This window comes from Pelodiscus sinensis, chromosome 17 (genome assembly GCF_052426305.1).
Source record: "Pelodiscus sinensis isolate ZL-2025 chromosome 17, ASM5242630v1, whole genome shotgun sequence".
Classification (NCBI taxonomy): domain Eukaryota; kingdom Metazoa; phylum Chordata; order Testudines; family Trionychidae; genus Pelodiscus; species Pelodiscus sinensis.
In genome coordinates, this window is record NC_143068.1 from 3527910 (window position 1) to 3544574 (window position 16665).

At 46.5% G+C, this 16665-nt stretch overlaps 1 protein-coding gene across 2 annotated transcripts in view; it reads left to right on the plus strand.

The window, feature by feature from the left end:
• Nucleotides 1–16665, plus strand: part of RBM39 (RNA binding motif protein 39) — a 48886-nt gene that overhangs the window by 19658 nt on the left and 12563 nt on the right. The window contains exons 5-9 of one of the 2 annotated variants that reach the window (XM_075901469.2): nucleotides 885–950; nucleotides 1048–1098; nucleotides 4194–4311; nucleotides 5154–5306; nucleotides 6089–6226. In XM_075901469.2, coding sequence (XP_075757584.1) covers nucleotides 885–950; nucleotides 1048–1098; nucleotides 4194–4311; nucleotides 5154–5306; nucleotides 6089–6226 — 526 coding nt within the window. Of the gene's footprint in view, nucleotides 1–884; nucleotides 951–1044; nucleotides 1099–4193; nucleotides 4312–5153; nucleotides 5307–6088; nucleotides 6227–16665 lie in introns of both variants that reach the window. The other variant, XM_075901468.2, reaches the window with a different exon arrangement.

A 16665-nucleotide genomic window follows, 5' to 3' on the forward strand; every position in this document is an offset into this window, starting at 1 on the left:
TGTGCTTTGGTTAAATGGAACTAAAAAAATTGAGAAATTAGGTAGCAAAGTTAGAATATAACTTTAGGGTTAGGATGAGAGGAATTTATCTATTTTAAGTCCTGGTAGAAAATTAGTAGTTAAAGCAGGTCAAGTTGTAGATTTCACACTTAAAACTCTGGATGATAGTTTCCAGGAGGGTTCAGATTCTTAATACCAATATACTTAATTATATAAAAACACTTTTATGGGAGCCACAAAAAACATTAACTACCCTCTTCCTGCTGGGCTTGCATCAAGCGTTAACTAACAAACTGTATTCCCAGAGTTTTGCTGACATCGCTGATGCTGGTGCACAAAGCAGGAAGTAAGCAGAGGTATGTAGAAAAAAATGGACAAAACCATTCCAGAAGGAAGATACCTAGTTGGTGGTTAAGTCCTACTTGTTACATAAAAAAGCTGCGTGCAAGCAATGGAGCATATTTTTTTTCCCCAAGTTTGTTTCTGGTCAGTTGTCTAGCTGTGATATGAGTGGATAATGGCATGCTGCTTGAGCGGCATCGTTGTTACTTGGTTGCACAGTGTAGTTAATGAGTATCTTCAGTTAATGAGACTTTTAAGGTTGGTTCACAGTTGCACTTAGTGTGTCAAAGCCTCTGATTTACATATATGTATATGCAGAAATAGTACTAAAATAAGTTTAGGACAGTAGAGGATTCCTGGAACAAGTATACTCTTTTCTTACAATTTGTGTCAAACTAAGATTCTTGAGGTGGCACTATGTGAAATGTATTTGCGCCCATGTAACAATTCAAAAAAATTAATAAGCATTATGTTGGCAAATACTATATATTTCCTAGTCGCGTACTGAATTTATAAGAAGCTTTTCTTTGTTTTTACCTTAGTTCTGGTCCAAAATTCAACAGTGCTATCAGAGGGAAGATCGGTCTGCCTCACAGCATCAAATTAAGGTTTCTCAAGTTTTCTATTTTTGTGGCTAGTCAAATGTGTGTACTAAAAATTAATCTTTGTACTTTTTACAAACAATTTTTTTTATGTTTATAGCAGACGGCGGTCCAGAAGCAAAAGTCCATTCAGAAAAGACAAGAGTCCTGTTAGGTAGGTTTTCACATTACTATTTCTTAACTTGCAATTATTCTTGTTATGGTGAATGTCATGTGAGATGCAGTTCTGCGCAGTTAACTTCTGTGCAAGCTAGATGTAGGATTGCCAGTTGCCACATCTCACTGATCATTATGTAAGTATCCATGCTGCTTTGCCTGGGAAGGGAAGGAGTGTGCAGAGGTTGGGGAAGGGGAATCCTGGTGAGGGACTATCCATACAATAAGTAAATTCACAATTACAGGCAGTCCCCGACTTACGCGGATCCGACTTATGTCGGATCCGCAGTTACGAACGGGGCTGCCCCGGAGTACACGGACTGTGGGACCTTGCGGTCCCGCCACCTGTGTACTCCGGGCGAGAAAAGCTGCTCCGTGTCTCCCTGGTCTGCAGACCAGGAAGACGCGGAGCAAAGCCGCTGGCGCCCGCCCCCCGCCCCCCCCCCCGCGGCTTTGCAAAGCCGCCGGGGGGGGGGGGGAGAGGGGGGCTCGGGCAGCGGGGCAACCCAGGCGCGCCTGGGCTGCTCCGCTGCCAGCTTCCCCGAGGCTTTGCAAAGCCACGGGGAAAGCCGGCAGCGGGACAGCCCAGATACCCCGCGGCTGTCCCATTGCCGGCGTCCTCAGAGGCTTTGCTCCCCGTCTCCCTGGTCTGCTGCTCTCCAGCAGACCAGGGAGACTGGGAGCAAAGCCGCGGAGGACCCAGGCGGCGGGACTGCGGTGTGTCTCGGTCTACCGCCCGTGTCTTCCTGGTCTGCTGGGGTGGGGGGGGGGGGCAGCTAATACGCCCTCCCCCACCCCCCCCCCCCCCCCCCCCCAGCAGACTAGGCTTTTCTCTGGACGCCTGTGGCAGAGCAGCTGGGGCGCTGCTGGTTAGTCCCGCAGCGCCGCTCTGGGTGCTACTGGACCAACCCAGCAGCACCCCAGCTGCTCTGGTCCTGCTTCAGCCACTGCTGGTCAGTTTCAGCAGCGGCTGAATCAGGACGCCTGGGGCAGAGCAGATGGGGTGCTGCTGGGTTGGTCCAGTAGCGCCGAGGAGTGGCGCTACTGGAGCAACCCAGCAGCACCCCAGCTGCTCTGCCCCAGGCGTCCTGATTTAGCCGCTGCTGAAACTGACCAGCGCTGACTACAGGAAGCCTGAGGCAGAGTTGCTCTGCCTCGGGCTTCCTGGAATCAGCTGCTGATCAGTTTCAGCAGCAGCTGACTTGGGGACGCTTGGGGTTCTTAAGTTGATTCTTTATGTAAGTCAGAACTGGTGGTCAGTTTCAGCAGTGGCTGAATCTGGACACCAGTTCCGACGTACATACAGATTCAACTTAAGAACAAACCTACAGTCCCTATCTTGTACGTAACCCGGGGACTGCCTGTACTATAAACACCTTGTTACCACAGTTACTAAATTGCTATGCCTAAATGCTGCTTCACTTTTCGTGCTTAAGACTGTTTGGATTGGGTTATAATTTACTCAGTTGAAATTCAGAGGGGTAGCCGTGTTAGTCTGAATCTGCAAAAGCGACGAGGAGTCCTGTGGCACCTTATAGACTAAGTTCAGTTAGTCTATAAGGTGCCCCAGGACTCCTCGTCGCTTTTCCAGTTGAAATTGGCTAAGTTTTTTTCAGTCTCGTTAGTAGTCTTAAAAGCTGTGAGAGAATACTATTTTGGTCATCCATTCTGTTGACTTAAAAATGTGATTTTTTTTTTCCCTCCCTGCCCCTGGAATGTTATGTTACATGCAGTGTAATTGAATGACGTGTTAGACAGGGAAACAATCAAGTTTTCCTTATGCTTAGCTTAAATATTTCTTAACTTAGACCATATTGTGTCAATTCCTAAATATTACACCATTTAGCTCAATCTAAATATAGTTAGACTATTTTTCTAAATACCCTGATTTCCAGAATTATCTTCATTTTTGCTTACTGGCAAAGTATGATTCAAATCTGTAGAACTAAAAATTTGTGCGTCAGAATGTTACTGAAAGTGGTGCAACCCTACCCCACACTGCTATTAAAACTGTGGTGCTATGGCAAGTGGCTATAGTAATTCAGTTACCGTTTTTTCAGTTTTCTTAATTTTGTTAGAACTTACACTCTTTGCAGTTTCTGGATTTTTAAAATTCTTTGATTGTAACAAATACTGAAACTTAAAATATCCAATGACCAACTTTAATCATTGGACTGTCTATGTATGGACATGTTGGTGTTACTTAAAGATACAAGAGTGATAGTGTACTTGTGTAAAATGGCCCCGTAGTCAGTTAGGACTCTTATACTTAGACATCCTCGACCATAGTCACTTGCATGTCTTATAAAAAAAAATGCATAAAATTAGGTCCCTTGATGTAATTGTAATTATGGCTTCTATCTAAGAAATGATGAATTAGTCTGATAAAATGTCTTATTTTGTTTCCTGTTTCCTCATTCCCTGTCTAAGCTTTTCAGTCTGTTGTATATCATCTTTTAGTTCAGTGGTTCCTAAACTTTTCGGCATCATGGCCCCTTTTTGATTTTTGAGAAACCCTCATGCCCCCCTCCCCAATAGCAGCAAAACTTGTTGAGAGGAGGGGGGGGCGGGGAAGGAACTGACTGGGGCCGAAAAACAAAAATAGCAACACAACTTGGGGTAGAGGGAGGGAAGAGGAATTGATGGGATGGAGGAGCTGGGTTGCCTCATGCCCCCCCCCCCCCATGAATTTCTTCACGCCCCCCCCCCCCTCCCCCCCCCCCCAGTTTGGGAGCCCATGTTTTAGTTAGTAAAATGGCAGATCCTGCCGAAAGAGTTCAGTGTGTATCACAATGGACTGAGTCTGGAAGTTCTGCAGTATAAACTTAATACAAAAGTAGCCCAATTTTTCAACCAAGTGTTGGGTAATTCACACTATGATTAGTGGGCATAGTTTTCTGTTACTTCTGAAAATCAATTTTGAGGATTATCTCTAGGTTCTTTCTAAATCTTGTCACAACTTTTTTTAAAAGTTGTGTAAATGTTTTCACTACTTGTCAGGCTTAAATGACAGTTTTGCTTTTGTTCAAAGTGTCAGTTGCCTTAAATCAGAACTGAGTAATTAATCACTGTTTTTCCCCCCCCTCTCCCAAGAGAGCCAATTGATAATTTGACCCCTGAAGAGAGAGATGCTCGAACAGTGTTCTGTATGCAGTTGGCTGCAAGAATTCGGCCAAGAGACTTGGAAGAATTTTTCTCTACTGTAGGAAAGGTAATTGAGGGTGGGTTAAATTAACCTAAATATTGTTAGTGTGCTGTCTAAGCTCTCTACATAGTACTAAGTAAAATAGTTGCTTATGGCCTCTATTGCAGGAGGCCCTCTTCACATGGACTTCATATTTAATCAGAAGTTTTATGTCAATACTAGTTTGCAAAATCACAGTTTCAACTCATGTAATTTGACTTTGTACAAATGTATGACAGTGACCAGTACAATAGGAGTAATTCTGATAAGGTCCTCTATGTATTGTTGCAATAAAAAGTAAGATGTTCTCTTTTGGGTCTGTAGCATAAGAAGGAATTTAAGTTTAGGTCCTTTTTTAATATGGTAGCTCTGCGGGTAAGCTGTTACAAAATGTGTATTGATGCAAGAGCTTTGACAAAGTAGAATCTACAATCCTTTTTCCTTATTAGCTTCAGTTTTGTCAGAATTCCGTCAAAAGATGATTTTTGTGAAGGTAACTTTTTGGGGTGTGTTTAGGGTAGTGTGACTGCACATTAGGGATGTGAAAGGTTAACTGGGTAAGAATCCCCCTAAATGGGTAATGCTTACTGGTTCCAGTTAACTGCTGCAGGCAGGGAATGCCGGGGCTAGGGGAGCTACCTATCCTGGATCCCATTTAACTGTTGAGTCAACCTAACACATAACCAGTTAACTGATAACTGGGATTTTACATCCCTACTGTGTATCTAGTCTGTAGAGTTTTGAGTCAAACAACAGCTAACTTCAGTACATATTCATGAACTTCCAAGTCCCTCATTAACTACATAAGTTAGTTGCACTAAATAGACATTAATGATAAACCTGAGATTTTCATTCTTTTGTTTTTGTAGGTTCGTGATGTGAGGATGATTTCTGATAGAAATTCAAGACGTTCCAAGGGAATTGCTTATGTAGAATTTGTTGACGTTAGTTCAGTACCTCTGGCAATAGGACTAACTGGACAGCGTGTCCTGGGAGTGCCAATCATAGTACAAGCGTCACAGGTAAGTTTGTGGTTGGTTTTTTCTTGTCATAGAACTGTGTGACATTTATGCTGCAGCATACTTTGCTTGACCAAGAGCTAATATACATATCCTTGGAGCACCATTGGTTTCAGTGAGACTTAATTTGTAGAGAAAACTTAAACAGTCTAGTAGCACTTTATTCCATTTCACATTTATGCCAAAGTTGTACTAATTTTTGTTACTGTTAATTGTGTGAAGGGGTAGCACAGTTATTTAGAAGGCCAGAGAATTCAGAAGGCTGGCTGAAATCCATTTTTATTTTACCAGTTTTATGGCTGAGTAGCTGAATATTGAGTTACAGTTGAAACATTACTATAACCTTAACTGAAGTGGTTGCTTCAGTTTAATAAATACTCCACAGAGAAATGAGTAAATAAAACTAGACCGATCAATACAGGGTTAAATGTAGATGGTTAGGTAAGGAATTAAGGTTAAGAATGGGAATGTTAAATGACTTACACAGTATTACATTTCCTATATATAGAAATCATGCATACTTAACAAGCAAACTGCATTCTGTTTACTTAATCCATATTCTACACCATTCATTCATACTGCTGGAAGCGTATTTATAGTTTCATAATTCTAATCAAGTGTGTGGACTTTTCGTTGCATTTATTACAGTTAGCTTGTGTCGCAGTCATTTTTATTTGTCGTATTTATTTATAGAACTTGGACCTCTTAGTGAGTTTGATAGGTTTGGGTAGCTATATTTTTTTAACTTAGGCTCTTAAAGATCATAGAAATCTTGTTTTCCCTAGGCAGAGAAAAACAGAGCAGCTGCAATGGCCAATAACCTACAAAAGGGCAGTGCTGGACCTATGAGACTATATGTAGGATCATTACACTTTAACATAACTGAAGATATGCTTCGTGGAATCTTTGAACCATTTGGCCGGGTGAGTTCCTGTTGATGACGCAAGTGTTATGAAGTACACACTGGTTACTGTTCATTTAGATGAGGGGTAATGAACCTTGTGTGGGACAGGGACCATAGATCAGCAGAAAAAAAGTTGGGAGCCACACAAGTGGGAAGCAACAACACCCCCCCCCCCCCCCCCAAAAAAAAAAAATTCCAACCTTCATTGACTTGGGCCCAAATGAGAAGGGGAGGAGAGAGACCCTCATCTCACTTAAGCATTTTGGGACACTATGGTTCAGGGTGGAGGTGTAGGGTCTGTGCTGGAGGTAGGATGCTCAAGGGGGTAAAGGACTGGGGGGCTTACCTGGCACAGGTGGCTCTGTGCTACCCTGCATTTGCAAGTGCCACCCCTGCAACTCGCCTTAGCTGCTATTCCCATTCCATGTGCGTGTGCGTGCGCGCATGCGTGGACAGGGAGTGGGGGGGGGAGAGCAGTGCCCAGAGATGCTTTCTGCCCCTGCTAGTCAGAGCCAGTCACATGGGCTTTAGCACTGGTTCCACACTGCATCCCCTCTTAACACTCCCCCCCCCCCCAATAGCGGGAGCTGGTGCTCAGATTGCACCCACATGAGAGGATCCTGAGGCTCGGAGACTTGCTGCAGGGCTGGAGTGCCAGCTCTCCCTTCTGTGAGGTGTGTGGCTTAAGCTGAGTTCAGTGGACTATAGGTTCTTTGTCCCTGTTTCAGACCCTGTTGCACGTAATAAATGCCGAGGACTGAAAGGGCGTGCTGATGGAATTTATGTTCAACACTAGAAAATGTGTTTCTTCGTCCTGTTCTCATGTATGTGGGTGCTTATGAATCTAGTAGGGGTTAAATATTCTAATAACATGAACACAGATGAGGAATTTTGTATTCACATTAAGATTTTGAATAATATTCAACCATTTAATTGAACAGGTAGTAGGTGTGAATGTGTAGAGTGAAGAATTCAGGGGCTAGCCTGTCAAACTAAGATTAGGTGACATATTCTGATGTTTAAGGAATTGTTTATTTAAAAATTAGCTATGTTTATCATATCTTTAGATTGAATTGGATGTATTGTGTTCGCTTGGCAAGGAAGTTGGTTACACAGCTTCATGTGATGCCTGAGTCTTTCAAGCAGTGCTTTTTCATTCCAAGCAAATGTGCTCTCCCCTTTTAAGGCAAATACGTTTCCCTTCATGATCTTTTGGATCATGAGATTGAGGAGGTATCCAGGAAGCTTGTTGTGAGCTGTGGAATCTCTAATTGCTGCAACACTCTACCTTCTGCCTATGCCAAACAGATCATGGATATCCAGTCAGCTATCTACTCCAGACTTCTAAAAGCTGGGTACATAAATTTCTTCAGTATTTTCTGCTTTAGAGGTAACAGCTTCAATGATTTGGTTTTGAGCTCCATTTGTGTGGATGCTTCTCCATCCCAGCTTCAAGAGTAGTGTCCTCTTCCATGAAAGAAAGATACATCTTTTCACTTGGTAAACTTCCAGTGAAATATATGTCCAACAAAACTTAATACCAGCAAAATCATACCTTTCTGGAGTCCTGGGAAGGAGAATTTTCTGTGTTTAATCCCGTTGTCCGGAATATGTCAAATGTCTAGTTTTAGTGGGGAGGAAGTAATTCATGAAATTCTGCCCTTAGCTCTTCAGTCTGCCTTGCCTCATGATCTTTGCATTTGCAGAATAGGGCACATACCTTGCTCATCATCCTATCTTATTTGTAACCAACAGTCTTATGATCCCTATCCCCCTGATCAGGCTTCTGTCCATTCAAACTTGAATGGCTTTGACTCACTTCTTCCCTAAATCCTCTTCTCTTCCACTTCCTATGCCTTTCTCCCACTCTGAAGTAGGTCTTGCTGACTTCTTCCAAAAGGAAACATTAGAAATCTGATGGGACTTCCTCTCACTTAAATTTACTTCTATTTTTTCCATCACACTGAAAGTGCTTCGACCTCTCATCCTATCTCCTGATCTTTCTCGCCACTGTTGCCTTTCTCTTCTGATTCTTCCTCTTGTCATGTAAACTGACTTTAGTACATCCCAGCATAAACTTACCTTTGACATGTATCTCACCACCTATCAGCCAATCAGTCCTCTTATGTGAGTCTAAAACAGAATGTGGCAGCAATTCCAAGAGAGATGTAATATGATACAGGAGGTGTTAGTGCCGTTATACAAGGCATTGGCGAGACCTCATTTGGAATACTGTGTGCAATTCTAGTCTCCCATGTTTAAGAAGGATGAATTCAAACTGGAACAGGTACAAAGAAGGGCTGCTAGGATGATCAGAAGAATGGAAAACCTGTCTTATGAAAGGAGGCTCAAGGAGCTTGGCTTGTTTACCTTAATCAAAAGAAAGCTGAGTGGGGACATGATTGCTCTCCGTAAATATTAGAGGGATAAATACCAGGGAGGGAAAGGAATTATTTAAGTTTAATACCAATGTGGACACAAGAACAAATGCATATAAACTGGCTATTAGGAAGTTTAGACTCAAAATTAGACCAAGGGTTCTAACCATTAGAGGAGTGAAGTTCTGGAACAGCCTTCCAAGGGAAGTAGTGGGGTCAAAAGACCTAACTGGCTTCAAGAGTAAGCTAGATGGGTTTATCAAGGGGATAGTTTATGGGATAACATGATCTTGGCAACTAATTGACCTTTTACTATCTGTTGTAAATAGGCCAATGGTGGGATGATAGGAGTTACTATAGAGAACTTTCTGGGTGTCTGGCTGGTGAATCTTGCCCACATGCTCAGGGTTTAGCTGATCGCCATATTTGGGGTTGGGAAGGAATTTTCCTCCGGGGTAGATTGGCAGAGGCCCTGGAGGTTTTTCGCCTTCCTCAGCAGCATGGGGCACCGATCGCTTGCTGGAGGATTCTCTGCATCTTGGGGTCCTTAAACCATTTGAGGACTTCAATATCTGAGATATAGGTCAGAGGACTATTGTAGGAGAGGGTGGATGAGATTCTGTGGCCTGCATTGTATAGGGGATCAGACTAGATGATCATAATGGTCCCTTCTGACCTTAAAGTCTGAGACTTTGGACTTTTCTGAATGAGTTCTTATAACAAAGTAACCCTTTTTAGGAAGGGCTGTTAATGCTGAGCAATGAAACACTTTTTTTTTTTAATAAGTAAATGTACAATTTGAAATGGTTGGGTACTTCTGTGAGTGCTCAGTGCAGTCCACATTAGATGTGCGTGCTTGCCACATGCATCTGTTTCCCCTAGCAGCATCTGTAGGGGAGTGGCTCTGGTGACCCTTGGAGTGATACCACCCGGGTGTAGTATATGGGGCACTGCATGCTCCCCCTGCTCTCAGCTCCTTCCTGCCACCAGTGATGGGCATCAGAATTTCTGGTTTCAACTGGTAGCTGAATCACCTCTACTTAGCAGCTCTTTAGGTAATTTTCTTCCTGTTGATAAGTTCCTTTAGAATTGTGTTGTCCCTAAACAGGACATTTGCATAGGGTGGTATTGGCTTGCGGCCCACCCCGCTCAATACAAACCTTTCTGCAGACCACCAGTCAACCACTCACATGACACAATAGGTGCAGAAGGGGTTGCGGGGGTGTCTTCGTGTGAGGAGGATGGGGATGCGGTCCTGGGCATGGGAGCACTTAGTTGGCTCCATGCTTCCTGCAGCTTCTAGGCATCATCCTTCGCTGCTCCCATTGGTTGTGATTGCAGCCGGTGGGAGTAGTGGAGAAACCCTCCGGAGGAGTGGCTTTCTGTGTAGGTGAGTAGAGGGGCCACTTCCTCCACTTGTGAGCCAGATCTGGCCCACGAGGCTTGCACACTTCCACAGCAGGAAGCTGTCATTGGTGCTCCAATCTCATGGGGAGGGGGGACTGAACCCATGGCCCACCTTCAGGATGGTCACGGGCCACACTTTGAGAACCACTGGCCTAGGGACAGAGCGTACCCTGATCCCCAGGCTTCAAACCTTGCCTTTCATGCAGGTGCCCTGTGCCTGACCCACATGAGAGCTGCCTGCTGTTTCTTGGCAAGGGGCACACTGGTGACAAGTGCCACATTTGCAGGTCATTCAAGTTCCGTACTTAGAAAGGGCCATTGAGCTATGGGCTCTCTCTGGAGTCTGCACTGTCCCCAACCGGGCCTTGACCTTGTGCACTTTGCCTCCAGTGCCTTTCTCCAGTCAGTGCCATGCTCCCTTGCTGTCTGCAGGATGGAAGGAGAAGGCTTCAACCAAGGGCTGCTCTTCTGCTCCAAAAGGCCAAGGAGAAGCAGAGAAGGAAGGGATCCTATATCTGTCTTGTGGCATCTTGAAGACTAACACATATTTGGGTATAAGCTTTTGTGGGTAAAACTCACTTCGTCAGATGATCTGACCAAGTGGTTTTACCCACAAAAGCTTATGCCCACAGAAATATTTTAATCTTTAAGATGCCACAGGACTCCTCATTGTTTTTGTAGATACAAATTAATACGGCACCTCTCCCCACCCCCCAGGCTTGTCACCCTACATCTCTGTTGTGCAACTCATCACTGTCTCCAGCAACTTGATCTTCAACTCAGGCACAGCATCCTAGCCTAGCCTGAAGATTTGGCACTGGGCAGCACTTGAGGCACCATCAACTGCAGAACCCCTGTGAGTGGCATGGGACATTGTGTCCATGCTTGTGCAGATGACACAAATGCCCTTGGTCTTAAGGCAAGCCTGCTCTGATATCCTCCAGGCCATCCCTGCTACAGCTCCACCCACCTCCTAGGGGGTTGGTGTACCATCTCTCCCCCATGCATGTGGGCCAAGTCTTGGAGTCTGGATGACAGGTATTGCAGACTCACTTAGTCTTCTAATGTGGATCGAAAGCAGGACTCGGGGTTGCACTTGCTGGTATAGTAGTGCTAGGCTATCTGAGACCCCTTGGCACCCCTTGGCATAGGAACCGCTAAGAGAGGTCAGCATCTCCGATCTCTGGCACCATTCCCTGGAGCACTGGTCATTGTCTCGGCGCCAGTACCAATCTTGACACTTCTCGGAAGGTTGGTCTTGTTCCAGCACTTGGTCCTGTTCCACGTCCTGGCATTGAAGAGATGACAGGAAGTGTAGATCACAAGGTAACCTACACAAATCTGCCTTTCCTGAATCAGCGCCATTGTCCTGTGATAGGATTTCTTCCGGACTGGTGAGGCATGGGAGGGTCTGGAGTGAGTACTGCTCTGAGAGGCAGTTGAGCCCTCTTATTCTTGGTGAACAGTGTGTTTCTGCCATCAGAGATCGGCACAGAATAAGGATCTCTGCAACCCAGACAGGCGAAACTCTCAGTACTGCAAATACCAGTATGGCTGCTAGGGCAGTGGCCAGCACTGTAGTTCCTGGGGAGTCCATGGGGTTTCATGCAACAGCCCCAGGTTCCCAAGTTGCTCTGGGAGGCATCAGAGAGACCCTGGGCTGTGGTATCTCAGGCCTCCCCCAGGCTGACACAAGATGCTGGGAAGGAAACCCCCTGCACCCAGGAACCTCCAACGGATCCTTCAGACATAGGGACATCATTAGGGAGTGGTAACCCTGGCACTGGCCTACTCTCAGTCCTTACCAGATGAGGCTGCTGGGAGCTCCTGAAGCTTGTAGCCTTCAACCTTGGCTACAGGCGAAGGCGTTTGCCCCACTCTTCTGAAAGGGTAGCGAGCGCATACCTCGTGCTAGTAGAGGCATAAATCTATTTACCTCAAGTAGAGGCTGCCAATCAAAGAAGAGGCAAGGACAGTTGAGGGTGATGCCAAAAAATAGACGCAAAACAATTGGATTTATTTGCATAAAATGTTTTTCTTCATCTAGTCTTCGATTGCCAGTGCCTAGCCATCAAGTCTCCTTGGCAGTTACAAACTAAACATGTGGCGGACCATGGACACATTTGAGGGCTTGCTTCCTGAATCCACCAGGAAGGTGTTCAGGGCTCTTCTGGAGGAAGGGGAAACAGTGGCCTGCCAGGTAACTGTGATGGATACAGTGGCATGTATGATGGGATTGGCCTTCTGTGCGTTGGGCATCCTGGCTTCTCTCTTGGTGGGTCTGTGGAAGCTCAGCAGTCACTGATGGGATAGCTTGTTTGAAGAGCAGACAGACGCTTCTTTCCAGCTTAGTCTGCCATAGTTTTGGACTGCTGGGTCATGGCTGTTTCCCAAGGTTAGACCCTCCAGTTCCTCTCCATCCTGACATGCCCCCTGTTCTTCTTCAGGGACCCTTCTCAGTAGAGTCGTCTTGTGAAAGAGGTTCGGGAACTGGTGAGATTGGGCACAGTATAGGAAGGTCTGCCTGAGTTCTGGAACATAGGGGTTCTGTTCCCACTACTTCTTAATCCCAAAGGCCAAGGGAGGTCTCTGGCCCATTCTGGACCTGAGACCTCAACAAGTGCCTGAAGAAATTCAAGTTCAGTATGATCTCCTTGGCCTCCCCTTGTCAAGGGGAAGTGGTATGCTGTCCTCAACCTCAAGGGCACCTATTTTCACAGTGATTTTTCCACATCACAGGCAGTTCTGTTGCTTCGCAGTGGACTCCATACATTGCCAGTTTGCAGATATCCACTTCGGGTTGGCTAAGGCCCCAGCAGTGTTCACTAAATGCATAGCTGTAATAGCAGCCTTCCTGAGGCACTGTGGCGTTCATCTCTACCCTTACCTCGGGCAGATCAAGGTCTCAGGCCAGTCAAGATCTCGCACTGCTTCTAAACTAGGGGTAGGCAAGATATGGCCCATAGGCTGGATATAGCCTGCCAAGCTCAGTTTCCTGCCAATGGGAGCTGCAATAATTTGTGCTGGTGGCGGGAACAGCATGTGACGTCTTCCCTCATGCCTTGCTCCCCTCCCCTCGCAAGGAGCACACTACGGCATATGGCCCCAGTAGCTAGCTGCTTTGAGAACCCTGGGGCTGTGGCAGGCAGAGAATCCGCTGGAGAGTCCTGGCAGGCCATGGGCCAGATTGAGAAGCAGCAGATAGGAAGACGGCCAAAGGCTCCCACTGGGCTGCTGGCCAGGAGCCGTCTAGGTAAGGAACTCTCGACCAGAGCCTGTGTCTGTCATACCACTCCCTCCCACACTTCAACTCCTTGCCCCCGGTTACCACCCAACTCTTTTGCATCCCCTACCCAAGTTGATAATTCCCTCCCACACCCTGCACCCCCTACTTCAACCCTCCCCCAGGCCAAAATCCTCTCATAAGAATGGCCAGATTGGTCAGACCAAATCTGGTCCAGTATCAGGTCTTCTGACCACTATTGGCCAATGCGAGATGCCCCAGAGGGAGTGAACACAACAGGGAACCCTCCCTCCCCTGTCACCCAATCACAGCTTTTGACAAACAGAGGTCAGAGACACCATTCCTGCCCATCCTGGCTAATAGCCAGTGATGGACCTAGTCTCCATGAATGTATCTAGTTCTTTTTTTGAACCCTGTCCAAGTCATGATCTTCACAACATCCTCTGGCAAGGAGTTCCACAGGTCGATTGTGTTGTGTGAAGAAATACTTCCTTATGTTTGTTTCAAACCTGCTACCTATTAAAATAACAGCACAACTACCAAGGGACTCGAACACTAAATCACCTGATCAGAAGTCAGACACCTTATCTTTTAGGCCATGAGGTTTCCTGCACCCCAGTTTGCTGCCCCAGGTCATAATCCAAACCCTCTGCACCATTTCTTCCACTCCTTCCTCAGGTCAGACTCTTTTCCTGCACCCAGACCCCTTTCCAGACCCAGCATCCCCTTCCCCAGGTCCTTTCCTGCACTCAGCATCCCCATCCCCTTTCCCAGGTCACCCCCCCTTCACCCTAACTCTTTTAGACCCTGAGCCCTCTAGTGGCTACCCAAAACTCTCTTCTGCACCCTACCTCTGTCCCAGACCCTGCAGCCCTTCCATAGAAAAATGCATCCTGTGACCACTTCCCAAAATCGTGGAGTAGCTCTCCCCTGTCTAGACACATCCCAAACATTGGGTCTCCAGGTCAATGAGTCAACGTTAATACCACTTCAATGCATAGAGTTAATCAGTGATGTGCTCAATTCGACCCATGCCTGGCGGGCCTCACATCCATGTGGAGCAAGTGTCCATGTATCCCCTGAGTACAGCCAGAGTCTGCCTGTGTCTGTTGGGGCACACCTTGGCATGCATGCATGTTGTCTTCCTTGCCAGGCTCTGCTTGTAGCCTGTCCAGCAGTGGCTGCCATCAGTATACTCCCAGTCTAGGGACCACCTGGATGACATGGTCATAAGCCCCCCTCACATACAACCTTGATCATGCTGGAGGGAGTCCGGTTTCCCACTGCAGCTCCCTTCCTTGAGCTCGGGTCAGACACCATAGATCTAGGGTGCGGCATGCACCTCAGAGCCGTTTGGACGCAGAGGATGCTCAGCTGCATATCAGTGTCGAGCTCAGAGCAGTGCATCTAGCTTGCAGGGTTTTCCTTTGTTTCATATCGAGCAAAGTGGTGAGGATCCTGGCGGACAATATGGCCTCAGTGTTTTATATCAAAGCGCTCCTCCTTTGATACACAACATCTGCCTGCAGGTGGCTTGCCTCAGGATGAGAAATGCCCTGGTGAATCACCTCAGCAGGGATATCTCTTAACATGAATGGCCACTTCCCAAAGAAGAGACCTTCATGATTTTCTGAAGGTGGAAACTCCCCAAAAAGACCTCTTTGCCACCACGGTTTTTGGTTTCTGTGGGGCTTGGGCACAGGCTGCCTCTTGGATGTCTTCCTTCTGTCGTGGGTAAAGGGTTTGCTGAATGAGTTTTCACTAATCCTTCTCATCCGCAGGATTCTTGTCTGAATCAAACCGGGCAAGGCTCCGGTCATTCTGATATTCTCAGCCTGGCTCACCAGCACTGGTTCAGGACGTTGCTGGCTTTGGCAATTTATACCCCCATCCCAGAGAGTGTCAGGCCATTTCAGCTTTCTATGGACTGCTCCAAGGACTGTTTCTGAGCAGATGTGCATTTCCTGTGGGGGTCTTGAGCGCCTTTCTATGCAGGTCTGGGACCTTGTCTTTTAGTGGGACCTAAACTTAGTCCTCTTTTGGCTCATGGGACCGCCATTCAAGCCACTGAGGCTTGCTTTCTCTCCCATTTGTTCTGAAAGGTGGTGTTTCTGGTCACCGTGAAATTAGAAGCGCCATATACAGGCTTCTTCAAAGACAAGGTCCGTCTTAAGCCTCACCTGGAGTTCCTTTCAAAGGTGGTCGTCTCCTTTCACGCAATCGAAGGAATCTTTCCTATGTTTTGCCTAAACGGCACACGATGGAATAGAGCAACCACATGTAAAGCAGTTGCTGCGCTGTGCTTAAGGGTCCCAGCAAGGCAGCTGTGGGCTGGTGGCTTGGCAGGCCCAGTCTGGCCCACTGGCAACCTCGCCCATTTCCCCCCCCCCCCTCCCCCTTCAGGCTAACTAATGTGTTGCCTGGATTGTGCCATTAAATTGTCACGTGTACTTTTGCGCACACCAGTTACAGATGGGCATTTTGTAACAATTCTTAGAGAGATGTCTGACAGTAACCTAGTATAGGCTGCAAGCTGTATTTAAAAAAAAAAACAAAAAACTAATGTACAGTAGAGTCCCGATGATCTGACCTAAAACGGGATCGACAGGTGGTTAGATTACCGAAAATGTTGCATAATAGGGAGTACAGGGAGGGTGGGATAGCTGCTGGTGCCACTTGGTCCCCATCCCTGCCTGGCCCTGGCTCCGGCCCCGCTCGCTGCCCTGTCGCTCACCTGGCGCCGCTGGTGCAGCTCAGGGAGGAAAGGTGCCAGGCAGGGACGGGGACGAGGCGGTGCTGGCAGGAGGCTCCAACCCGTGGGAGACTGCTGAAGCCTCGTCAGCTGGGGTGGCTGGCCTTGGGGGCCGCATACTCGCGCTGCACTCAAGTTGGATAAAGTGGAATGTCGGATTACCGAAGGTTGGATAATCTGGACTCAACTGTAATTTGCAACTCATGTCCATCTTGGGTTATCTGGGTTCTCAAAAATCATTTTGTGTACTGTTTGTATGTTCTATTTGGTGGGATACTTCATCCTTTAACTTATGTCATAGCTAGTCAAATGTCTATTAAATAAAATTGGAGTACGTGTATTTTAAGTTAGTCATGCTAAAAAAAAATCCTTCAGAGAACTGCAGCAAATTGTTAATTGTTCGAATCCATCTTGTCTTGTCCCAAATCAGCCTTTGGTAAGGGGAATAAACCAGAAGGAAGACTGCAAATGGCATATAGATTTAGATTTAAAAAAAAAAAATCTACTTTTTACTTTTCCCTATATTTACATATGCATAATACTTTGGTTAGCCTCTAAGACTGGGCTACTCAACATGTGGCCTGTGGACTGCATGTGGCCTTCGGCCCATTTGTTTGCAGCCCGCGGTGCGGTTTGAGTTTACATGGGGCTCAACACGTAGCTCGCGGTTGGGAGCC